The sequence below is a fragment of the Primulina tabacum genome, chromosome 18, assembly GCF_025594145.1.
Source record: "Primulina tabacum isolate GXHZ01 chromosome 18, ASM2559414v2, whole genome shotgun sequence".
Taxonomy (NCBI): domain Eukaryota; kingdom Viridiplantae; phylum Streptophyta; class Magnoliopsida; order Lamiales; family Gesneriaceae; genus Primulina; species Primulina tabacum.
The window spans coordinates 7,738,408-7,765,215 of NC_134567.1; the positions used below are offsets into that span (position 1 = coordinate 7,738,408).

The window sequence follows — 26,808 nt, forward strand, 5'->3', positions numbered from 1 at the left end:
GAGATTTTGGCTCTTGTCAATAAAATGTCACCGATTATCTTTGAAGCAACTTCTTAGCCTTTTTAGTTTTGATGTTTTGCTCTTATCTCTGTTTTTTTTATGTTTTGTTCTTTATGCTTTATCATTTAATAGATAAATGTTTTCAACTCATGTTGCCAACACCTCTAGCAACATCTCATATAACATGATTGAATTAAGGGAGAGACATGCCTCAAACTCAAAGAGAGTTGTGTCTAAATATTTTTGTGTGTTTTATCCAAAAAGAGAAATGATGTCTTGTCATGCAAGACATAATTTGTTCCTTAATTATTGTTTTTTTAAATAATATTATGCATTAAAATATTCAAGTAGTAAAGTTTTGTCTTTCTTTGCTAATGATATTTAAAAGATTCTAGATATGACTTTCTATGTTTAAAAGAGTTTATCTCTTAATAAAACTCTATTTTCCATGTTTTATATGTATCTATTAAAGTAATCCTCTTTAGGTCAAAGAGACTTTATATATATCGAAGAATAGATGCTTCAAGGGCGTGCAACGAGAGAGAGAAAAGAAAAATAGAATTGTGTGTTGTTATGAAGAAATCAAGTGGTCGAGTCTCGCTATATTGTTGTCTTGCCTTGAAGCGTTGAAGACGCTCAAACACAACACCTAATCAAAGTGTTATTTGAGAATTGTTCATTGAACGAGATTTTGGTTTCACAGAGCTTTCTTCTGTAGTTGTTTAGTTATTTTTGTTAATAGAAATTTAAGATGCACTTTGATCTGTTAAGGGAGTTAGCTTTGTCTTATTCATTAATATTCCTTTCTGTATATAAATAGAATATATTTTCTAGTGAATCTTTTGATTTGAGACACCGCACAAAATACACTTATGCATAATTATTTATGTCTTAGTTTATTCATGTAAAGTAATTGTGTGATAAATTGTTTATTTCGCTGCATTTTGCATATGAAAAAAAGACGAGGAAGACCAAATTTTGATACAAATTTAATAATTTAAGCAAGTATGATAAGAAGATGAAGCATTGCAAAATCTTTCCATTAGCCTTTCATGAGTGTCGTTTGATTTGGTATGTAATTAATTGCGACCCATTTCATTTGTTCTTTTTTCATCTCCTTATCTCCCATTCATTCCCCTTCGTTGCTAATTATATTAAAGTTTATACCCATGGGATTTAAGTGTTTTTCAATTTATCTACCTCCTAATTTCATTTGTATCGATTCACACATTTATTGAAGGAAATGAATAACTTGGGAGTGCTTGTAATCATTACAAAATAGTGATTTTGGCTTTTCACTTGTGTTAAAACATTCCATGTTCGCAATCTTGATTTTGATGTTAACAAAACCTATTGTTTTGTTTCTAATAAATTTACGTAAGTGTGCAGAAGCTGAAACTGATTAAGATTCGAGCTGATCAGTTACCGAGCAAAAACTGAAACTATCGAGAAGCAAACTGAAAGCGTTAACTGATTGCTCAAACTGAACTAGCTCAACTGATTGACCAGCTGATAGGCAGTTCAGCAGAAGACCTTCAGAAGCCCGGCTAGCTAATGAAGAGCTCAACTGATGAAGAGCCCAACTGATCAGTTCAACTGAAGTAGTGAAATCAGTTTCAGCTGACGAGCCAACTGATTTCACCAAACCAGTTCAAGATTAGTTCAACTAACCAGTTCAGAACATCAATTAGAAATCAATCAGTTCTCACTACACGACAAGCTTATTCAAATGGAATCTAATTGTGTTCATTAAAGACAAGCTTTTGTCTAGTTAAAAGACAATAATGGACGTTGCAGCATAGCATAAAGCCAAAACGTTCCAGAATGACTGTCGGAAAGTACAGACACATTTCGAGGAATGAATTCAAATTGCAACGAACATATTTGACGAATCTTAGTGTACGGTCACAATGCCTTTATAAATACAAGATCAAGGCCATCAAGAAATACACAGAGATGAGTGTGTGAAAAAAGAAGAGAGAAGAAGAAGGGCTCGCATAATGCACATCAGCTTACAAGAAGCAATTAACCCATATTATAGGGAACATTCAAAGTGTTATCAGCTTAGTTTAGAAGCACTTTTCCCTCAGTGTGTGAGAACACTTTCGTGTTTTATTCATATATCAGTTCTCACACACATGCACACTCACCATCACTCACATATACAAAAAATAGAGCGTACTGACTAGCTGAGTGAGTCTTGCACAAAGATGTAAAATTTGTATATGTAGTCTTTGACACATAGACGTTGAACAAATGTTGGCTGGAAGGTGTTGCCTTTAGTCTGGACTAGAAGTTCAGTTAGACAGTATGGTAAGTTCTAACCTGAGTAGGTTTGTACAAGCTGTTGTATAAATCAAAGTCTTCTAGTAGATCCTACCTGAAGTGGTAGAAGGGATGACATAGAAGCTGTTCACGTCTCTGAATATCCATAAACATATCTTGTGTTACTAACTGTTTAACTATTTTTTTAAAACTGATTTGATCAGTTTAGTTCTTTCCATAACTGAACTGATACAAACTCGAACTGATCCCCCTTATTTCAGTTATTCAGTACACACAAGTTAAAAGGTTTTCAAATTAGTCAGCTTTCTTAACGAATGATTATTTCGAGTATTTTCCGTTTAGTTTAAAATCAAACTCGATCTAATCAATTGATGTATACATTCTTAGAACACGAGATATTGAAGCTCATTGATAATATTGTGTTTGAAGCACCTTTGAAAGTGTTAGAACCGATCTTTCAACTTGAAAATTAGCTTGTGTTTAATTTAACAGTATCGAAAAATAACATGACATTGATTCTACTTCTTTAAAAGTTATACAGGTAAAAAATTTAAATATACATTACTCACATCTGATTTTCTGTTTTTCACTTTCTCTTTTAAAATTTTGATATATTTCGAATTTATGTAAAATAAATATAATAAATTTCGATTCAAGATCAAATATAATCTGATTACTTAATAAATCATTCATCCAAATTCAACCATAAATTATTTATCACTAGCATTGAATTTATATGAAATAATGACTAGTTGAGACCGAACATGTACCTCTTCATGTACAACGAGACACGAACACTGATCACATAGCTCGTCATAAATTAGGGATAATAATAGAATAAGAGATCACAAATATTATGCAGACCACTGGCTGGCTATTCGACTTCAAGTTCAATCCTCTGCGATAATGGTGGATCTGTTCTAGATTCAAGTTCCCATTTAGCGTTTGAAGGATTTGAGGATTTTCGGGAAGGTTTAAGGGATTTGAACCCTGCAGAAATCCTAATTTCATCTGCTCTGGAATGCCTGAGATTGTGAACTGAATCTGGATTGTATTTGAACAGTTTTTTGTTTTTTTACCCTATGGAGAGATCTAGATCTAAGAGATACTATTATGACCAGGACTATGAATCTGAAACCCTACACTCAAGGAGCAAACCGCGCTACGGAAACAATTCACATGGTGGTGGTGCAGGGGGACACCATTACGCTCCGAGCTACCCTCGCCGTTCCTCAGTTGGGGGAGGCGGTGGAGGCGGAGGGCGCAAAATGCAGGACCCTTCTTTGATGGTCACCACTAGCTACAGAATTCTCTGCCACGATGTCAAGGCCGGTGGTGTGATTGGGAAATCTGGGAGCATAATTAAGGCGATTAGGCAGCACACGGGGGCGTGGATCAATGTCCACGAGCTGATTCCTGGGGATGAAGAGAGGATTATAGAGATTTCCGACACACGGCGGCGGGACCCAGATGGGAGGTTGCCCAATTTCTCGCCTGCTCAGGAGGCATTGTCTTTGATACACGAACGGATCTTGGAGACGGAGATGGGAGGATACGGTGGGTTTGGGGAGGATGTGAATGAAGAATATGGTAACAGGGGAGGCGGTAATGGCGGTAAAATGGTGACGAGGCTGGTGGTGTCGCGGATACATGTGGGGAGTTTGTTGGGGAAAGGGGGGAAGATAATTGAGCAAATGAGGATTGAGACCAAGACTCATATTAGGGTTTTACCTAGAGATCACACTTTGCCACGATGCGTTGCCATGTCCGAAGAAATAGTTCAGGTTTCGATTGTGTTTTCTCTCTGGACTCTTGCGTATATCTGCCCGCATGACTGGTGCATAAATTGAAGTAATAATATAATAATAATCACAATAAACCATAAACTCTGATACAAGCAGGAAACTGCATGGGTGTAGTTGCAAAATCCAGATTTCTCGACTCCAGTTATTCGACTCTTTTAAATGAACTGTTTTCTGAACTTCGATGACTGGATATTTTGGATGGTTTGGGTGTAATCCTAAAATGGTGCAGCTCCTTTATTTATGAACTCGATCAGGTTAAATAGTCTGTATGTAAGCTAGTAGCTGTTGGGCATCTACTTGAGAAACTTTATGGATTTTCACTGGGTTCGGCATTTTCATTTCAACTTCATGATTGTGGTTTGAACTTTGAATGAAGCACCTAGTTTTTCAATTGTCTACAGGATGTGCTATTAGGGCTAGTCCATTCACAGTTCTTTGTTTCCGCGTTATTTAGTTTCTTTTGTTCTTAGTCTAAACATGCAGAAGATTCCATGTGATTGAAAGGAAATAGCTTGAGCACTAATAAACTAAAATAGTGCACTCTTCAGTTTGATTCCTTACTCTTTTGTGGATCACATCTAGTTTATTTAGCCATGCTCTTGAGTTTTGTTAGATTGATATTTTTTCCATTCTTGCCTGGAAATGGCCTAATTCCGTATATATTTATTAATCTCTCTGCAGGTGGTTGGTGAAATGAATGCTGTGAAAAATGCTATAGCGATAATATCGTCACGCTTGAGAGAGAGTCAGCATCGAGATAGAAGCAATTTCAGTAATCAGCTACATTCACCAGAGCGTTTTGGTGTTACCGATGATGATTTTCGCTTGAATGGTGCTATAGCTAGGAGATCTTCTGCTGAAAATACAAGTTTCGGACTAAGATACTCTGCTGGTTCCAAGGGTAACAACTATTCCTCACGTTCATCTGGATATGCCCTCGAGTCTGGACCTGGTCCTTTACCTGACAATGCTCCATCTTACTGCGGTGATGAAATTGTGTTTCGAATATTCTGCCCTGTTGAAAAAGTTGAATGTGTTGTTGGAGAGTCAGATGGGATCATGGACTTGCTTCAAAACGAAATAGGTGTCAATGTTGATGTTGCTGATCCAGTTGCTGGTTCAGATGAGCGTATAATTACTATATTATCTGATGAGGTATTCAACTGTTTTTTTTTCCGGGTAAGCGGCGATTTTGCAAAATTGTGTAAGTTGTTTCTCTGGATTTGCTTTAGGGTCCTGATGATGAGTTGTTTCCTGCTCAAGAAGCCTTGTTGCATATCCAAACCCGCATAGTTGATATTGCCCCAGAAAAAGAAAATATTATTACCACTCGATTACTTTTACAATCAGATGAAATTGGATGCTTAAAAGATGGCTCATTACTAGACAAGGGAAAAATGGGTGGGGCGAATGTGGAGATCTTACCGAGAGGAAAACTTCCCGCTGCTGTATTGGGGAGCAATGAGATTATCCAGGTTGGTTCTCATGTGATGCACTTGTAAATTTAAACGCATCAATATATTTTAAAAATATTCATGTCTCTCAACTGTTTTCATCAAGTACTTCAGGTGGCCCAAGTGATAAAAAAAATTGATAGAATCGAGCAGATACCACTTTATCAAAAACTAGTATTGATAGTAATAATGTATTTCAAATATTTTAAATCGTACAAGAGCTTAAGCATTATGTTTATCGTACCTACGTGGCAAATTGATATTTCAAAAGAGACACGTGCAATATTATACCATTTAGTTCAAGTTCCCCTTAATGAAAAAATATACGTAACTGGTGTTAATTATGGCTTCCTGTTTCCATATTGGTGTTTCCGTTTATAAATTAATGCATCTACTAGAATTGCAATAAATTTTTTAGAGAAACATGTATCCGGTGACACCAAGCTACCACATTTAGCTGTTTCCACTGAACATATGTATGCCCTCATAAAAGTATTAATAGGTACATCTTGTTATGTGTGTTGGTCCTTGGTGATTGTTGTTCGTCTTGTCAATTGCCTGGTGCTTGAAATATTTGTGACCAAACACCCATATTTGGCTGTTAGACAAGATGCCAATTTGGTACATTTTTGTACGAACAGATAGTCGGGGAGATCAAAGCAGCTCGAGAGGCTCTAATCGAGGTAACATCAAGGGTTCGGAGTTACATATACAGGGAATTTCTTGAAAAGGATTTGCCAGCACCAACTATTTCTATATCTAGTCATATGGAAGGTGCTGCTGAACCCGAATCAGCATCCAGCGACAATACGACTCCATCTACCCATTCTGGAAATGGTACAATTGTTTCAAATCATCAGAGCACATCAACCTCGGCTTCAGTGCAGAAAACAAAAGTCAGTAAAACAGGGCTTGTTTCTTGCCTGTAGGATTTGTGGTTGATTTAGAACAGCTGTTTAATTGTTGGTGCTTAATTTGCAGGACATTGTAACATTGAAGCCCAATGAAGTTGTTCATCGTGAAGATACTCCCAGTATTTTGAACAGGTAGTGCATCATCCCGGTAGTAGTATCTCTCGAGATGGAGATTTCTCTCTACACTGCCATGTTCTCATCTTTTGCCTTTTCACTTGTCGTCCCAGAATTACTGTACCACTTGTCACCAGAAGCACACTGGAAGTTGTATTACCACCCCATACGGCAGCTAAACTTGTTACAAAATCCAAAAAACTTGCATTTATAAGTGAGGTGAGCGTGGCTTTTCTTGTTTCTTGTACCCTTTTCACATGCAAGGATATGCAGCATTTTGACATATGGCATTTATGGGAACAGTTATCTGGAGCGTCCGTGAGACTGATTGAAGACGGAGCAGACGCAAGTGAAAAGATCATACAAATATCAGGTACTCCAGATCAGGCCGAGAAAGCTCAAAGTTTGCTTCAAGGATTTATTTTAAGCAGTAAGTGAGATTTCTATTTTCTACATGTATATATTCATCTGCACACACCTACAATCCTCAAGCAATTTATCTGATATTGCTGCTGATATTCATTCAGCTGAGGAGGATGGCCCGTAAATGCGACTGAAGAATTTTACGGCATTCGAGATTTCCTGTTTGTTTATTTAGCAGCGGAATGTACGAAATGAAACTGTTGGGCATTTGAGCTTTCTGCCTCGGTTTGATTTGGTTTGGTTTTATATATAATGTTGGTTGTTTGTATCAAATCAAGTTATCTTTCCCCAAAAAAAATTATCAAGTTATCTTGGAATGTAAAAAAAATATAAGAAATAGGGCGAGTTCGGGCACGTTATCGGGTATGAGATTGAGGATTTTTTTGAATCCTCGCAACAAATTATCCTTATCATTGAACACGTTACGATAATAGTAATCAATAATGAAATAATATTAATCTACTTATATTAAAGTATGAATCTGAGCAAATTGGCCAGTTTCAGTACGGTTGCAAGTTAAGCTCCAATAGGTGTTACGGGCTTGCTCTTTCCACGGCAGGGCATAGAAGGGGCAATAGCACATGGGATTGGCTCCTCTCTCCACCATAACACACAGGTGCAGCCTGCAGGTTACAGTGATAGTTGACTTCCTTCTTCGCCCTTTCTCTATGTTTTCCTCGTTTTCCATCGTTTTGGAGCCTTGGTTTTCGACCTCCCACCCTTGCACCGAGCAAAGTCCACCCACAAAAGGTTCGCTTGGTGTGTTGTCTTCACCATCCGTGCAGTTTTTCGGTCTTCACTTTGCTGCATGGTATTCCTCCTCCTTGGCATTGGTAAGCCTCTATTGTGTTAACTTTCTTCCTTTTGTTTTTGTTTTTTTTTGGCTTAAATTTAATCCATATTGTGTATAAAATTTTTCTAATAAAATGAAAAGAAAATGACGACGCTATAAATATTAAGAAAAGTGATCGATATATGCTCCGAATTTGGTGAAATTACCCAATCATTTTTGTTTCCTTCTCTTTTGGTGGGACAAAAAAGGAAAAGAATAACGAGTGAAAAAAGGATGAAGAAAGGTGAAGATAAAATACCGGGAATCATTCGTTAGCTTTTGCTTTCGTTGTAATTAATTCGTTGTAGTTTTTCATGTTATTTATTTGTCACTGTTATGTTCCTTGATTTGTTTGAACGAAAATTTTATGGGTTATGATATGGTTAGTTTGCGTTACTTTGTTTCTTGATTGGTTTTTGTAAGACATTGACTATGAATTGGATTTACGATGAAGAGTCAATATATTTTTCAACGGTTTCTTCAATTTCTTCTGGTCTTCGTCCTGTTCTTAGTTCGTACGTGGGTTTTCCTGCTGTTGTTTCCCTTTTGCGCTCTGTTCGTCTATTTTTTTAAAGCTCCATATTGTTTTGGATTCGATACCTAAACCTTGTTTCTGTTGAATTTTTAAGGATTGTTATGTTGTCGAAGTTTTTTGCGTTTCTTTGGAAGGGATTTTATTTTGGTTACTGTTTTATTTAATCATTGGTGATTATGATCTTTACAGGATTTTGTTGTTGTTATGTTGTTTGATTTGTTTATTGAAAGATGTTGGGTGGTTGTTTCTCTTATTCAGCTCCCCAAAAATACTCTTCGCTTCAATTTTGTGGTCACATGATTCTGATAAGTGTTTATTTACGAGTGAAGCAATTGAACACAATAAAATAGTAATAAAAAATCATTGCTAAGTTTCACACATACATGTATTAATAGGGGTGGGTACGGTACGGTATACTTCGGTATACCGAATTTTCGGTATGAAAAATTTCATACCGGTACCGTACCGATACCGAAAATTGTCGGTATATCGAAAAAATGTCGGTATACTGTTTTCGGTATACCGGTATACCGACATTTTTTCGGTATACCGAACTTAAATTTAAAAAAAAAAATAATAAAAAATTATTTTCGATATTTCGGTATATACCGAAATACCGAAAAAAAATATTTCATACCGATACCGAAAATTTCGGTACGGTATGTTCGGTATACCGATTTTTTCGGTAAGTTCGGTATTTTTTTCGATACGGTATTTCGATATTTCGGTATTTTTTCCCACATCTACGTATATATAAGAAGGAATTGATAAATTCAAAGGACTCACTGTTTATTTGTGCTTTTAGTTGTCCTCTTGTAATATTTTTACTCCCATAGACTCCCCTGTTGAATTTTTTGCGCCTTTTTATCGTATGTTTTGAGCTTGGAATGTTTCCACCTGAAAAAAAGGGGTTTGTATTGTGAAATCCTTTATTGGCATTGATCTGTTGTGGACTATAAACATGCCTATGTTGTTATGTTTTGAAGTTCTTCACACGTATTGCTTAAGTGCAACGGTTATATCTTGTGTACTCAACCCTAGGTTGTTTTCATGGGCGCTTCATATGTTTACGGATGTTTTACTACTTTATTATTTAAAATGTGCATGTGTTCTCTATTTTACTTATTATTCAATGACTAACTTTTGTTGGGATCGGAAGAGTTTAGAGGGGGGTGAATGAACTCTTTCAAATTTTCTTATTTAAAATAAGTTTTTCAAACGTTTTTAGGCGGTTGAAAATTCTTTCTCAAACGGTTGGAAACTTGAACCACTGATGAGTGCGGAAAACGGTTCTCAATTTCCAATGACAGTTCAAACACTTTTAGCAAACTTAACAAATTGCGGTTAAGAAAGTAAGAGCTTGCGATAAGTAAATAACAGAAGATTTTTATGGATGTTCGGAGAGTGAATACTCCTACGTCACCCCTTCTTTCTTTTCTAGGAATGATTCCACTAAAAGACTTTGTCTTTACAACGTATTTGCAACAGCCCACTCCAATCAGGACTTATCACACCGCCGATATTGGAACTCTTAGTGATCACTTTACGCTTCTGGATATTAAGAACACTCAGTTCATCAGATAACAAGACTTGATCTAATAACCAAGAGGTTACAAATGAGAATAAACGGTTTGGTGTGAGTAGCACGAAAATGATCCTAAGATGATCAAATGATTTTCTGTTGAAAGCGTGCTGATTAAGCGAAGTAGTATGTAAACTTTTAAGAGCGCTCAGAGATCTTTTCAAGTATGCAAGCAAGCTGTTATGATTCGATTGTGAGCTGAAAAGACCCGTTTCTGCTAGCACACTTCTTCCGTTAATATACACGATTTTCTTAACGGTCGGGAAGGACATAGCAACGTTAACCTGATTCTCTGAACACATGAGTCGCTGTCGTCTTTATGAGCATTAAATGTTCTTTAATGAACACATTTAATCTTCCTTTTGCTCAGCACCGTTCTGAAATGTTTTTCTTGAGGAGTTCCTTTTATAGTAACTGTATTTAGCATCAGAACATGCAGTCTATACTTGGTCTCTCTTATTTGGGATAGGATCATAAATGCGGATCAATCTTGGAGCAGATGTATATATGATGACTTCAAGATGCTGTAATACTTTGAATGTATTAAACCGGTCAGAGAATGTCTTTGAGCAATTAATGCTCCTTTAAATGATCCGGTTCTGATAAGCGGTTGAAACTCCTTTTAGCTTTGGCCGGTTAGAAAGATACACTATTATTTGAGCTGGACGGTTGAACTGATATAAGTCACACATATGAACCGCAGAGCTGTCTTGTTTTTGTCATACGCCAAAATTCTTGGGAATAATATTTTCTTCAACAATTTCCCCCTTTTTGGTGATGACAAAACCCAGCTGGAAGACTATTCAGCATAGTAATTTTTTTAAGAATTGTATTTCATTAAGTGAATGAAATTACAATGTTCAAAGTATTTCACAATTGTTCGAGATGACTAATTTCCCTTCTTGAACCTGAGCTTTGTTCCCCAGCTTTAGCTTTGTCTTCCTTTTCTTTTGACTCACGTAATTCCTTCATTACAGATAGTTCTGCTTCTTGAATTGCCTTTTGCCACTCTCTTTCCCCCCTTTTGACATCACCGTGAACGAGGAAAGTCATAATTTCAGCAAGTTGAGCACCTTGGGCATCGAGGCGTTGTTCTAGATTTGTCTGAAGACGAGTCATTTGCTTCGAAAGGTCAAGGCACATGTTGAGATGTTTAGAGTTGTGTTTGGCTTGCTTGATAGAGAAACTTGTTTCTATTGAGGAAATATCAGTGCGAAGAGTAGACTTTACTGATTGAAAGGCCTCTTGTAGATCAGATTGTCTGTGATTGAGCGCCAGAATTGATTGATCCATAGTGATCAATCGTGCCAGAATTCGGTGTTGACAGCTTTCTTCTAGAGCTTCTTTTTGAGATACCTGTTCTTCAAGTTTGTCTTCTCCAGATAGTAAGCTGTGCTCAAGAGAGACCAATTGAGAGGAGGGCAACTTTTCAGCAATTTGTAACGGTTCTGGCTCATGTAGTTCAGCTGTAATATTCTCAATGATCTGATCAATATCCTCAGTGGAGGCAGAGATTTTAGAGCTGGTTTCATTTGGTGCCTCAGGCTGAGCTGGCGTTGTATGCAATTCCTTGGGGGATGTCAACAGCTGTTCTGAAGGAGCTGTTGAAACATCCTTGGTGAGATCGACTGGTGAATAGACTGTTTGATCTTGAAAAGTGACAGCTTTATCAAAGTCAGATAAAAACTTCTCTGCCTCATCAACAGAAACAATTTTAGCAGCCGAAGGATCAAGTGGAGGCAGTTGGATAGACTGATCCATGGCAGAGTTTGTTCGAGACTCAGATGGAACGTCGGTGGTAATCTGATGACTCTGTGTTTCAGCAGTTGGAAGGTCTTCAGCCGTGATTTTTGTTGTAGAAAGAGGCATAGTGGTTTCTTCATCACCCGGTTGAGCTATCATGGTAAGTACTGGTGAAGAAGGTTTAATGATTGTACCGGGAGAAATAGATGAGGAATCCCTTTTAGTAGAGATGGCTTGACACTGTTCGGAGCTCAGATCTTCATGAATGTCCATTAGAGAGTCTAACTTTGTTTGATGTGTAACAGCTGAGAGATTAAGATCCTGTCGCATTTGAGCGACTCTCTCATAGCCAGTGACAACGCGTCCATCTCAAGTTGAGAGATGACTGCCGAATCATCCTTGGCTGTAGGACAAAAAGGGTCAAAATTATTTCTTTTCAACCGAATGATGATTCGGAGAGTGCTTTCTTTCATTTGAAGTTCCAGAAAGTCTCGTCGTTGAAGAGCGGTTTGAATATCAGCCGTTTCTGTCCATTCCAAAATGTACCGCTCCAGCTTAGCAGCTGCTTTTATTTTGCCGGTTTCAAGTAGCGAATCAAAAGTGACAGCAATCTGATATTTAACCCATCTGTCAAACATCTTTATCTTTTTCTGGACAGTCTCATTTACACGCTCTCTTGCGAGTACTATGGCCGTATGAACTTCATTGTTTTGAGGTGGATTTTCAATCATCACTTGTTTGCCCTTATCTGAGGAGAGAATAATGGGAAGTCCAGAGTAAGATGACTCAATCTCTGGTTCTCTAATTTGAATCCCTTTCAACTTAGTGACTGAGATTGCAGGGATTGGGGCAGGAACGAGTGGTGTAGAAAGATGTTTGACCAATCTTATCTTTGTTGGTTGTGCAGTTCTCTTTTTCTTAAAAACTTGAGCAACTGGAACGTCATCTTTGGACTCATCATCGGAGCTTGTTTTTAGAACTAGCTTCCTCTTGGTTTCCTTGGCAGTTGAAACGGTTTTGGATGATTTCTTTTGTTTTACAAAATCTTCTCCAGTTTCAGTCTTGATGGAGACTATCTCCTCAGCCGGTCGATTCTTTTGGATAAATTTTTCAACCGATACTCAGTTGAAGAGCTTAGTTTTGCCAACTTCTATCATATCAACCGGTTGAACCCCGGCGTTGATCAGCATGTGGCAGATTGGAACCGCAAACCCTTGTGATTGGTTTTCTTTATTAATCATGGCTACCAAGATTTTAAATAGCACATCAGACCAATTTATCCGTAGTTCGGAGGAAATGGTGGCCATAACAAGAAATTTCTCCAAGGTTATTTTATCGTATGCACCAGCTTTGGCAAGCAGTCCTTTTGCCACAATATCAGCCAAAAGTTTGAATTCAATTTTTAAATTGCGTTTCTGACATGTTGGATGAGAGATTGGAGAGTCCGTGTTTGAGAAAGTACTTCGCCAAATGTCGACATTTCCATCTGGCAGTGTTGAGAAATCAGTAACTCCATATGTGGGTGAGCTGAACAATTCAGCAAACATCTTTTGGATGAACTGGAGGTTTTTGTTTTGAACGACACAAATAATTTCACCGTTCTTCATGTGCGCAGACTCGAAGAATTCCTTCAGTAGTATGCCGGAATATTTATAGCTGCAGCCCAGAAAGGAGCGAAGCGCAGAATGTTCTATTGTGCGAAACATGGCTTGCATCGATTTCTTGGGCATGGCAAATATTGACGCGAAGTTAACAGCTATTGTGTTCTGAGCAATGGAGGCCGCCATTTTCTTGATATACCGAGAGGGTTTGAATTCAGCACCTGCAAGTTAGATGAGAATGCGATGGAGTTGCAATAGCAAGGTAAGCTCAGCGAGGTTGCAAATGTAGAGTATGTATCTGCGGTTCAGATATTCACCAGTCAATCCACGTGGAGGACTGTTAGTGGTGAGAATTTTGTAATTAATTTTTTTTTGAAAAATTTTAGCGGCGGTAAAATAATTAATTTGAAATTTCTAAAGTAAAAACTGCCACGTCAGTTAGAAGCAGTCGAAAAGTTTGAGTAATTTTTACGCAATGACGTGGAAGTATCTTGCCCAAGTAAAATGAACCGCATGCGTAATGTAGTTAGGAGGAAACGGTTGAGAAGTCTATTTAATTAATGACTTAACCATTTTCCCCCTAAACAGGTGGATTGAAGACTAATCCTGGATAATGAACCGTCGATGGCTTCGACAGAAAGTCTCTTTAAATCCTAGTGTCTGTCAATATGAGAGAGACTCTTCAATCACTTTATCTATGAAGACAGGTAGAGGGGTTAGTTTTACACACAACAAGTTTCAAAATGGCGAAAGCAGGCAGTTCAAGTGAGCCAGATCTTGTGAAAGAATTTATGGAGTCGATGTTAGCTTCCCGCAAGGTTGCTCTTGAAGATAGCGTTTTTGAGAAAACGCTAGCAGTCTGGACAAAGGTCGAAGAACTTCGGTCCTCCATTGATGGAGGACTAGGTGTTACTGCTAAGGAGATGGCACTTCTGAAGAAGTATCAGCGACTCCTTTATGTCGCTGATGTATCATACGTCTTCTTTGATGAAGGCGTCTACCTCTTCATGCTCTTTTAAGAGCAGAGGACTCTGAGGAAGATTGCTTCCTCAGATGAATTTTTACGTACCTCCACCGGTAAGCTGACCGCTTGGTTGCGCAACTGGTTGAGGGCGGTAAAAGATGAAGTTAGGGATGTACAATGCCGACTGTTTGTTCAATAAACTATTTCTATTTTGTATTACCGACTGTCTCTTTATATTTCCATTTATTTCCTGCAATACAAACTAAACAGACACAAGAACTAAATACATCAAGATAAATCAATTAATCCAAGCATATTGCGAAAATGAGAGAACTTAGCCTCTGGTAATGGTTTTGTGAAAATATCGGCAGTTTGTTGATCCGTATGAACATATTCAAGCCGTATTTCTTTCTTCATGACGTGTTCTCGGATGAAGTGATGTCTGATATCAATATGTTTTGTCCGAGAGTGCATAACTGGGTTGTATGTGGTTGCTATTGCGCTGGTGTTATCGCAGAAAATGGGTGATTCAGTAGCTTGGATGCCATAATCTTTTAATTGTTGTTGTATCAAAAGCATCCGAGCACAGCAACTTCCAGCCGCAAGATACTCTGCTTCAGCGGTTGATGTAGCAATTGACATTTGTTTCTTACTAAGCCATGAAATCAACCGTTCGCCTAAAAATTGACATGAACCGCTTGTAATCTTTCTGTCGACTTTGCATCCCGCATAGTCTGCATCTGAATATCCTACAAGATTAAGACTTGAATCTTTGGGATACCAGAGACCCATATTAGTAGTTCCTTTAAGATATTTAAGGATACGTTTAGAGGCAATAAAATGAGATTGCATAGGTTTTGCTTGAAACCATGCGCATAAACAAACCGCAAACATAATGTCCGGTCGGCTGGCAGTCAAGTATAGAAAAGAACCTATTAACCCTCTGTACATTTTTGTGTCCACAGAGATTCTCCCTTCATCTTTATCCAGTTTAATTGATGAGCTCATTGGGGTGGAAGCTTGAGAGCAATTTTCCATGCCGAATTTCTTTAGCATATCTTGAGTGTATTTGGCTTGATTGATAAATATTCCATTTTCAGACTGCTTGACTTGCAGTCCTAAAAAGTAATTTAATTCGCCCATCATGCTCATCTCAAATTGCTCTTGCATCATCTTAGAGAATCTCTCACATAGCTTAGGGTTAGTTGATCCAAAAATAATATCGTCCACATATATTTGTACAAATAATGAATGATCATTTTTTGAGAATGTAAACAATGTTTTATCAACCGTTCCAATTGAGAAACCATGTTCAAGCAAGAATTTGGTTAATGTGTCATACCATGCTCTTGGTTCCTGCTTCAGTCCATGCAGAGCTTTGTCCAGTTTGTAGACATAGTCAGGAAAAGTGTGATTAATAAAACTAGGTGGTTGTTCTACATGAACTTCCTCATTTAATAATCCATTCAAAAATGCAGATTTAACATCCATTTGATGTACTTTGAAATCCTTAAATGCTGCAAATGCCAGAAATATTCTTATAGCTTCTAACCTGGCGACAGGGGCAAAGGATTCATCGAAGTCTATACATTCTTCTTGTCTATAGCCATGAGCTACAAGTCTAGCCTTGTTTCTTATAATCAAACCGTTTTCATCCATTTTGTTTCTGAATACCTATCTAGTTCCAATCACATGAGTGTTATTAGGCCGAGGGACTAGATGCCAAACTTTACTTCTTTCAAACTGATTAAGTTCTTCTTGTATGACCTCTATCCAATTTGAGTCAAGTAATGCATCATCAATTTTCTTAGGTTCTATCTGAGAAACAAATGCAGCATGCATAACTTCATTTATCATTTGATTTCTAGTTCTAAGAGGAGCAGTAGGGTTATCGATGACCAGCTCAAGTGGATGATCCTTTTTCCACTTGAGACATGGTCCATATGGATTTAGCTCGGTAGGTTGAATAATTCCTTCTTCTTGCTCCAGTGCTACTTCCATTTGCGTTTGTTGGATGTCCTCTGGTTCGTTCACCTGTTGAGTTTGTTCTTGAGTGGTTGGATTTACTTTTGATGTGATTCCCCTTATTTTTCTCAGATCTACCTCATCATCACTGCTTGCTTCAAGGTTAGTTCCATCAAGATTATTTATTAAATCATGTATACTGTTACTATTGTTGTCATGACATAAGATGATTCATCAAATACAATGTGTATAGATCCTTCAACAGTGAGAGTTCTTTGGTTATAAACTCTGTATGCTTTGCTCACTGCTGAATTTCCTAAAAAGGTGCCATTATCAGCTTTAACATCAAAAGCGGTGAGATGTGTTTTGCCATTAATGTGAATGAAACACTTACAACCAAAGATGCGAAAGTATCCAACTTCTGGCTGCTTGCCGGTCCAAATTTCATAAGGAGTTTTCTCATGATTCTTATTGATCATGGACCGGTTTTGAGTATAACATGCTGTGTTGATGGCTTCAGCCCAAAACCTTTGTGAGATTCCAAATTCGGCTAGCATGGTTCTAGCTGCTTCCTTCAATGTGTGGTTTCTTCTTTCAGCTACTCCGTTTTGTTGAGGTGATCTTGCTGCTGATAATTCATGTTTTATGCCATGATCTTCAAGATAGGATGACATGAATCGGTTTAGAAATTCAGTTTCTCTGTCACTTCTGATTCTGTCAACTGCTTCACTTTTCTCGTTTTGAAGTCTTTGAGCAGTTTGATTAGTTGATCAACAGTTTGGTCTTTTGAGTGTAGAAATATTACCCACGTAAATCTGGAGAAATCATCAACCTAAGCTTGTTACGGGTATTGGTCCGAACAAGTCCATATGAAGAAGTTCCAGGCATCTTGCTGATGAGTTTCTTCCTTTGCTCCTGAATGTTGACCGGACTTGTTTACCTAACTGACAAGCATTGCAAATTCTATCTTTGGCAAAATCAATGTTAGGCAATCCAGATACTAATTTAAGTTTGCTGATAGTGGTAATAGATTTGAAATTAAGATGATTGAGTCGTTTATGCCAAAGCCAATTTTTATTTCCATTTAAGGCGACAAAACAGGTAGGTGCGCTAAGACAGTCATCATTCCATTTAACTTTGTATGTATTTTTCTCTCTATGACCAGTTAACATTATATTACCTGCAGCGATTTTGACAGTACATATGAGTTTTTGAAATTCTACGGTGTAACCACTGTCACATAGTTGGCTTATGCTTATCAGGTTATAAAATAGATTTTCTACAAGAATTACATCTCTAATAATAATTTTGCCGTGGATAATCTTACCCTTACCAACAGCTTTACCTTTAGAATTGTCACCGAAGGTGATTGTTAGACCTTTGTAGATGATTACTTCTGACAGGAGATCTTTGTTTCCAGTCATGTGTCTAGAACAGCCACTATCCAGGAACCAAATTGATTCCTCCAAGTTCTTCTTTTTAGACACCTAACATTATTGAAAAGAGACATTGGTACCCTTCACTATTTGGGTCCTGAGCTTATTAGACCCTTAGGGATCCATACTTGAATTATCCTGAAGGATTTTTCATGATGTGTCCTAAGGAGAGAGCTGTTATGTGCATAATCAGGTGGTGTATGCAGTGTATTTTTCTTTCCACTATGTTGTTTAGACCATCTGTCATTGTCACTCAACCGGTATCTCTTTTGAACAGGTCGGCTATTGTGGTAATGGTTCGGTCTAGTTTTTGAATGATTTTCGATTGACCCTGACTTTCTGCTGGCCCAACCTGAACCGTTGTGAGCGGTTGTATTAGGCCTGCGTCTGAGCCATGATCGGTTGGTTTTAGCATTCTCAATTTCGACGTATCCTAAACCACATCGCCTTCTATTATTTTCAAGATTTACATTCTGAGTGCCTTGATCTTCAGGTTTATCATGTTCATATACCGTACTAGATCTGACAAATTTAATTGGTTTTAAATTGCCTTTTTCTAGTAGCAGTTGAGTTTGTGCTCCTGAGGTGCTGCATTCATTAATGCTATAACCTGGCCCGGTTCTGTCTCTGGCTGGCTTCTGCATTTCCTGCATCCTATTCAGAGAAACAGAGGACTTGTTCCAAGTGTTAACTGTATTTATCAACCGTTTGTTTTCTTTCAAAGTAGCATTGAACAATCTTCGCAGATCATCATTCGCAGCCGTTAGCAGACTTAACTTTACTCTCAAACCATTAACCTCTTTTTGCTGCGAACAGCTAGAGAGAGTTAACTTGTTTTCCAAGTTTTGTTTTTCTGTTTTGGCTTCATTGAACTGCTGTGATAGCCTCTTAAACTCATCTACCATGTCGTGAAGTGCGGTGACAAGATCTACTCGTGTTAATTCATCAGAGTTAAAGTCAAATACCATTTCATCAGTGGATTCTTGATCTTCTTTGGCCATGAGACACTCTACTTTCTCATCTTCGTTTTCACTTGAAGATTCTTCAGAAATAGATTTTTCACATTCTGATTCAACCCATTTTCCTTTGTCTTCTTCTGCAACTAGGACTCGCTGACTCTTCTTTTTGATGAATCTTTTGTTGTCTTTAACTCGTCTTCTGTCACCTGATTTCTTTTCATCTTTTCTTGGCTTGTTGCATTATACAATAAAGTGTCCTCTCTTTCCACAGTTAAGACAAGCTTGACCATCATCAGTATGGTCCTTGTTGAAGTGAGGTTTATTCATCTGTGATTGATTCTTACGCATGAATTTACTGAATTTTTTAACGAATAAAGACATGGCTTCATTGCTTAATTGCTCGGCCGATTTCTTACTCGAGGACTCTTCGACCAGAAGAGTCATGTGGATGGATCCTCTTCAGTTCGTATTCCTAGCTCGAACTCATACGCTTTAAGGTCGGCGAAAAGATCATGAAGTTCTAGTTTGTTCAGATCTTTTAATTCTCGCATTGCTATAGTCTTTACATCCCATTCTCTGGGAAGAGCTCGCATAACCTTTAAAGCAAATTCTCTGTTGGAATATTCTTTTCCGAGTGAGGTGAGTTCGATGATGATACTGCTGAACCGTTCGTCAAATTTTGCAAGAGTTTCTCCTGGCTTCATCTTTGCATTGTCAAACTTCTGGATAGCCACCGTCAACTTGTTTTCCTCAGTCTCATCATTACCTTCGCATAGTTGAGTAAGTTTTTCCCATATTTCCTTCGCAGTAGTGCAGGTCTTGATTTTGGTGAACATATTTTTGTCCAGAGTCTTATAGAGGATTTCTTTCGCAACGTTATCCAAATTTGCCTTCTTTTTATCCTCAGCTGTCCATTCAGATCTGTGCTTTTAACCATCTGAGGAGCACCTTCAGTTATTGTTGCAACTGTATTCACCTTCAGAATTCTCATTGGCCCGTCAGTGATGACATACCACATGTCGTCATCTTGGGCTGCTAAATGTGCCTGCATGCGAATTTTCCAATCGTCATAATCTTCTTTAGAGAACATTGGAATTTTATTGAAGGAAGCCATAAGTGATTGAAAAGATGTCAGTGTTTGAGAAAACCCCGCTCTGATACCACTTGTTGGGATCGGAAAAGAGTTTAGAGGGGGGTGAATGAACTCTTTCAAATTTTCTTATTTAAAATAAGTTTTTCAAACGTTTTTAGGCGGTTGAAAATTCTTTCTCAAACGGTTGGAAACTTGAACCACTGATGAGTGCGAAAAACGGTTCTCAATTTCCAATGACAGTTCAAACACTTTTAGCAAACTTAACAAATTGCGGTTAAGAAAGTAAGAGCTTGCGATAAGTAAATAACAGAAGATTTTTATGGATGTTTGGAGATTGAATACTCCTACGTCACCCCTTCTTCCTTTTCTAGGAAGGATTCCACTAAAAGACTTTGTCTTTACAACGTATTTGCAACAGCCCACTCCAATCAGGACTTATCACACCGCCTGTATTGGAACTCTTAGTGATCACTTTACGCTTCTGGATATTAAGAACACTCAGTTCACCAGATAACAAGACTTGATCTAATAACCAAGAGGTTACAAATGAGAATAAACGGTTTGGTGTGAGTAGCACGAAAATGATCCTAAGATGATCAAATGATTTTCTGTTGAAAGCGTGCTGATTAAGCGAAGTAGTATGTAAACTTTTAAGAGCGCTCGGAGATCTTTTCAAGTATGCAAGCAAGCTGTTATGATTCGATTATGAGCTGAAAAGACCCGTTTCTGCTAGCACACTTCTTCCGTTAATATACACGATTTTCTTAACGGTCAGGAAGGACATAGCAACGTTAACCTGATTCTCTGAACACATGAGTCGTTGTCGTCTTTATGAGCATTAAATGATCTTTAATGAACACATTTAATCTTCTTTTTGCTCAGCACCGTTCTGAAATGCTTTTCTTGAGAAGTTTCTTTTATAGTAACTGTATTTAGCATCAGAACATGCAGTCTATACTTGGTCTCTCTTCTTTGGGATAGGATCATAAATGCGGATCAATCTTGGAGCAGATGTATATACGTTGACTTCAAGATGGTGTAATACTTTGAATGTATTAAATCGGTCAGAGAATGTCTTTGAGCAATAAATAGTCCTTTAAATGATCCGGTTCTGATAAGCGGTTGAAACTCCTTTTAGCTTTGGCCGGTTAGAAAGATACACCATTATTTGAGCTGGACGGTTGAACTGATATATGTCACACATATGAACCGCAGAGCTGTCTTGTTTTTGTCATACACCAAAATTCTTGGGAATAATATTTTCTTCAACAACTTTCCTCTTCAACATAGACTTGTATGTTGTTCACTGTTGGCAAGCCACTTTTGTTGTAAAATGATTATGATCTTTCGGCAATTTCTTTGTCATTCCTCTGTTGTTCAACCAAAATTGTTGGTCTCCATATTTTATTTGAAGCTAAAAGTCTGCTCTTGGTGAAACAGAATAGAAGCTCAATAAAGGGTTAATGGATTCACGTGCTGGTAAAAGATGTGCAGGTGGGCCGATCACTTAAAGAAAAGTTCTTACTATTGCTTTTAAAGATGCTGCTGCTGCGAGGCATGACAACGTTCGATTCGTAGTCGGATAGGATGCAGCGGAAGAATTAGGTAGAGTCGGATTACAAATTTCGGAACCTTAGATAAAATCCAAATGTCCTAGACCTTTTTGTTCTTCGCATGGGAATGGAATAACTGGAACTTCTTCTAAGAGAAAATCTGCGATGCTGAGGGAAAATAAGTTTAATTTAGATTCAAAGAGAGAGTTGTTTTCTCAATCAGAAAGTAGGTTGTCAGGTGATTCGTTAAGTAAAAGTCCAACTTATCAATTCAAATTAGGGATCAACAACTCGGAAAGATTACTATATTATTGACATCTGATTATGCTTTAATTCAAATATATAGTTCATGTTGAATATAAAAGAACTTAATAACTTCCACTTTTATCTCAAATCAACATTTTTTTTTGTTATTTCTACCTCCACTTCTGTAAAATTTATTTCTTTAGGCCAGCGTGAGATAATAACTACGTTGTTATGAATATGAAAGTATGTAAACCACTATATTTAAATAAATATAGCTCAAAACAAAAAATAATGATCAGATCATTCTACTTGGCTGACAAACCCAGTTTCCAGATAAAGTAGAATCTTATATATGTGTATATTCAATTTTCCCAACTTTAAATCTTCCAGCTATAAAAAATTAGTAAATTTATAAATTTTCATATATATAATGTCATATTAAAACTATGGCAAAAACTTGTGTGAGACGGTCTCACGGATCGTATTTTGTGAGACGGATATCTTATTTGGGTCATCCATAAAAAAGTATTACTTTTTATGCTAAGAGTATTACTCTTTATTGAGAATATCGGTAGGATTGACCCGTCTCACAGATAAAGATTCGTGAGACCGTCTCACAAGAGACCAACTCTAAAACTATTGGCTCAAAAATCTAAATTAAGCAATGATATTATTTTAAATGTAGCATTTTATTTTAAATTATAATTGGGACATTTTAAATGATTTATTTAGGTTTTAGCATTTTTAGAGCCTAATTTAATTATTAGGTGATTTTAAAATTTTAAACTTTTAAGTATTTGTCACTTGTGCATTCTATTTTAAATTAGGAGATTTTTTTTAAAAGTGAGTGGGGTTTAACATTTTAAATTATCATTTAATTATTAAGTTAAGCTAAATTTTCCGTAATTATTTACTCAAACACATGCGCACACACACATCGGCTAACTCACACACACACTTCATTAGCCTTCATTTCATTTTCTTTAAACAACAAAACTTAGGGTTCTTAGATCAAGAGCAGCCGCCCCTTACATCTTCAATTTTTTCAGCAATTTTCGTCCATTTTGTAGCAAGAAAATCGTGTCATGTTCATCCCGGATCAACCCTCGCATCATCCCCGCTTCGGTATCATTGTTTCGGTAACTTTAAATATTAAAAGGCATTTATATTCCTTCGTTTATGCATCGATCTAGTTATAGTTTATGATTTGTAAAAATTCATGAATGTTGTGCAAAGTTTGAGCAAAAATTGGTTGGATCGATTTTGAAACGATCTTAGATCTGGAAACCCGAATTCTGTTGTCATTTCAATTTATGCAAAAATTCGATCGAATTTTTGGGAAAACTTTCAACTAATAAAACGTAGTACTTTTCAAATCTTTGATTTGACAGTAAATTCGTAATTTTTGGACAAGAAACGAGTGAGTTATGATCGTTTTCGTGAGACTGCTCAAACTGTAATTTTCTGAAAATGTGTCCTTGACGTGTTCTTGAAGTTTATTTGTTGCAGGCTTCGTTGGGAACCGTCGGATGATCGTTGCTGCGTTTAAGTATTGTGAGTATAATTTTTGGATGATTTTTGGTGCTTCGTTTCGTGTCGATAGGCACTTGGTTGCATTAGAAGTCGTAGGAAGCACTTTTGTGTCAAAATAGCGTGTTCACGGTTTGAGTTGCATTGTATGATTTGTATCGTTGTTTGAGGCATCATGGGGGTTTGAATCATTGCCATAGAATCCTAGGATGGGTACCGAGGTGTTGGTTCACGATCTGCATGATTGAGTTAGGAGGATTAAGCCACAAGTGTAGTGATATCCGTTGGTTTACCATTTTCAGAGTCTGCACGGACCCGGACCCTGACACGGGGTCCGTGCCCTTGTTTCTTTCGGAGTGTGAAATTTCAAAGTCTACACGAACCCGGAGCCGGACCTTGACACGGGTCCATGCCTTTGTTAATTCCGTAGGTTAAGTTTGCCGAGGCTACACGAACCCAGACCCGGATGTGTACACGGGGTCGTGTCTTCCATGTTTGGGAAAATATAGGAATTGTTTTGGGGTTCGATCTCATAGTTTAGTACGATGATTAAACGAGGTCGAGTCCCAAGAGATTTAGAACGTCATAAGAAATTTGTCATTTTAGGGTGTGAGCATGATTAATACGTCTAAGTTATGAAAGATAAGTGCTTGAACTCATATTAGTATGTGCAGTACTGGCCCCAAACGAGATCCAACGAATCTCTCAACGCCACGCAAGTATGTTCGACGTGAAAAAGGAGACAATATTTTATTTTTGAGGTATGCTAAATGTCTTGTGACCAATTATGAACGGGTTTGGAAGTCGGTGAAGGCCGAGGACCTCTCCACCCCGGTAAAGCATGACCGGTTTTAGATCAGGATTGAAAAGCGGTAAAGCATGACCAGGGACCAATCCACCCGATAAAGCATGACCAGGGACCAATCCACCCGATAAAGAATGATCGGGGATCTCATGTATGTGGTAGGGACTTTTCCTGCCAGTCCAGTACTGTGGTTTAGTCTGATCAGACGCATTTATGTATGGGTCACTTGCTTTGAAACATATTTCAACGCAAAATGATGATGTTATGCATGTTCAAGTATGTATTATGCAAGTATGTTTATGAAAAATTTTATGATGATGGCACGTCTACGTTTATGTTATTACGTTCAAGTTTATGTATGTACGTTCTATTTTTAAGTTGCATGTGGTTTTATTACGTATTACTTGTCATCTCCAGTTTATACATGTTGAGTCTTTAGACTCACTAGACTTGATCGATGCAGGTGAGGACAAATATGAAGAGACGAGGGGTGGGGATCAATGAGCTGGCTCGGTCTGCGCAGGAGGCTAAACCCGAGGACCGCCTATGTTTTTTTAGAACTTGATGCTTGTTTCAAATACTCTGATTTCGTGATATTGTTTACGATGTTTAAACAAGTGCTTTTGCAAGCTTTGGTTGTGATTGTTTTAGTGCAATTTGAATTATTACTATTTATTTAAGAAATTTTTTTATTTTTTCGCAAATTTTAAAATTGTTTAAAAGTACGGTACGTTACATATTTACTTTTATACGTAGATAAAAATTAAATTGTTCAGTTAGATAATATAATTTCATATTAACATGTTTTTTTCCTTACTAACAGACTTTGTTTTTCTTAGATACCTAATGTTAATATCTTTTTTTCCCCTATTCATAACTTATGTTACATTCTTTGCATAAAAAATTTATATAATTTTATTATTTTTTGCTTCTTCCAAAGTTTATATGTTATCCATCTTTATCTTATTAACCACATAGATATTATCATTTTAAAGATTGACTAGGAACATGAATTCTTTTCATTATGAAACTACACACGTCTGTAAAACCGCTCTATTGTTTATACCAATATTCATTTCATTGTCATGTAACATGAACAAATAATAATTAGCTTTTTTAGGACATTACATATAGCAGAAATAAAACAAATGATGTGATGGATAATGTTTCTAATTTAAAATAATAAATTATAACTTAACATATGTCAGTAATTAAATATGCTAACCTACTTTTATTGGAGTTGACAAAAACAGTCATAACATTTGCTATAAATTATCCATGACTGAACCTATTTCAAATAATATATGAACATTCACTTAGCTTCCTATATCTTACCTTATATGTACTCATATGCTTAATTACTTGAAGTTTAACATACTTACTATGTTATAATTTTTCGATACTTATCCTTTGATTACTGCATATTCGGTGTGTAAATTAAATCCAATAGAAAACAATCCTTACTGTACATGTATCGACTGCGGACAATATCATTACAACTATCTATTTCATAAAGAAATTGAAGAACTAATAAAAAGATTTTACTCCAACACAGTATGGGCCATATGGGCCATCATCTTACAATGACTACTTAGGATGGATTTAAAGCTTTCGCTCCTGCTAGACTACGCAAATGACATTGAGACAGACCTAAATATCAACAAGCTCCACCAAAACCAGCATGTACATTAAATGAATAATAAAACAGTCATCTTTCCGTAACGAAAATGTTTAGTCGTAAAATATATGTGTAAACTTTTTAAAAGTTTTAGATTATACTTTATCAAACCTACGTATATAGAAACTGTTTTACATTTCTTACTTCTATGTATTTACATTTTATTTTCTTTACAGTACATCAATTTCTTTTCTGTGAAATTCTTTTACTTACACGATACTGAACTTTTCTTTCTTCTTACTACGAGCTCCAAACAACTTCTATTTATTTACTTTAGTTTCTTTTATTAATCCCTCATTGTCGTAATCATATTCGGTTGTCTTATGAATTAAATTAACTCTCATGTTTAAATATCTTAAAAAATTGAGGTAACCAAATTCATACATATGTCGTCTATATTCTTAAATTAAAAAACTTTATATATGTTGAGCTCCTGTCTACATTAGCAGATCCAATTTTTGTTTTTTATTAAACTAAAGTTTTAAGTCATCTTATTGATTGTTTAATAGATCATATTACACTTAATATTTAAGGCAAAGTTACTAAATTCATAAATCTACTAACATCAATAATTTTATTAGTTGTAAAAACCCTATAGACGCTACCATGATTTAAATATGGATACTCTATTTTCAAATCTATAATACGTTATTTGCCGGAGTAGATATCTAACTAGATTTTAATATGAGCATATATTGTATGTCCAATTTAAGACAGGTTGTTAAAATTCTTACACTTTAGCCTCTACTCAATCTTTTTCCTAACTACTTCCACTTCTATATGTTCTTTCTGCTTCCGTGTTTTTTATTTTCTTAACCATAATTCCAGACTGAAATAATAATCGTATAAATACAAATATAAAAGGAAAAGATCATTGTAATCATAATATATATGGTTTTAATAGAAATATAATAATATTCAAGGCATTCGTTCTGGTCAGCTAAATCAGTTTCTAAATAGGAGCAATAAACCTTTTATACATTACAATTTGCAGGTATATTTTTAATAAGATTAAAATATCAAAGTTTATTAACTCTTACATTTATAAATTAAAATATACCGACATAAGTTATCTCCCAATTTTTGTTTCTTTAACATTTATACTTGACACGACTATTTTTTATTAATACCTTAAAAACTTGAAGTATTTATTGTTAGCTATATCTTTTAATTACGAAAAAATCACTAATTATTTTTTTAATTCATATTTACTTATTTATTACACGTTAAAAAAATAAATTATTAAATAAGACTTACTGAAATATGAACACGTATTTATTTTTTTTTGAA

General features: G+C 36.5%; 1 protein-coding gene across 1 annotated transcript; it reads left to right on the forward strand.

Moving 5' to 3' along the window:
• Positions 1 to 3,062: 3,062 nt before the first annotated feature.
• On the forward strand, positions 3,063 to 7,338 carry LOC142532985 (RNA-binding KH domain-containing protein RCF3). The gene is made up of 8 exons (XM_075639555.1): positions 3,063 to 4,070; positions 4,773 to 5,246; positions 5,324 to 5,566; positions 6,187 to 6,441; positions 6,527 to 6,591; positions 6,687 to 6,792; positions 6,877 to 7,003; positions 7,101 to 7,338. Exons 1-8 carry the CDS (start codon positions 3,369 to 3,371, stop codon positions 7,118 to 7,120), a joined length of 1,992 nt encoding a protein of 663 aa, XP_075495670.1. The 5' UTR covers positions 3,063 to 3,368; the 3' UTR covers positions 7,121 to 7,338.
• Positions 7,339 to 26,808: the final 19,470 nt, after the last annotated feature.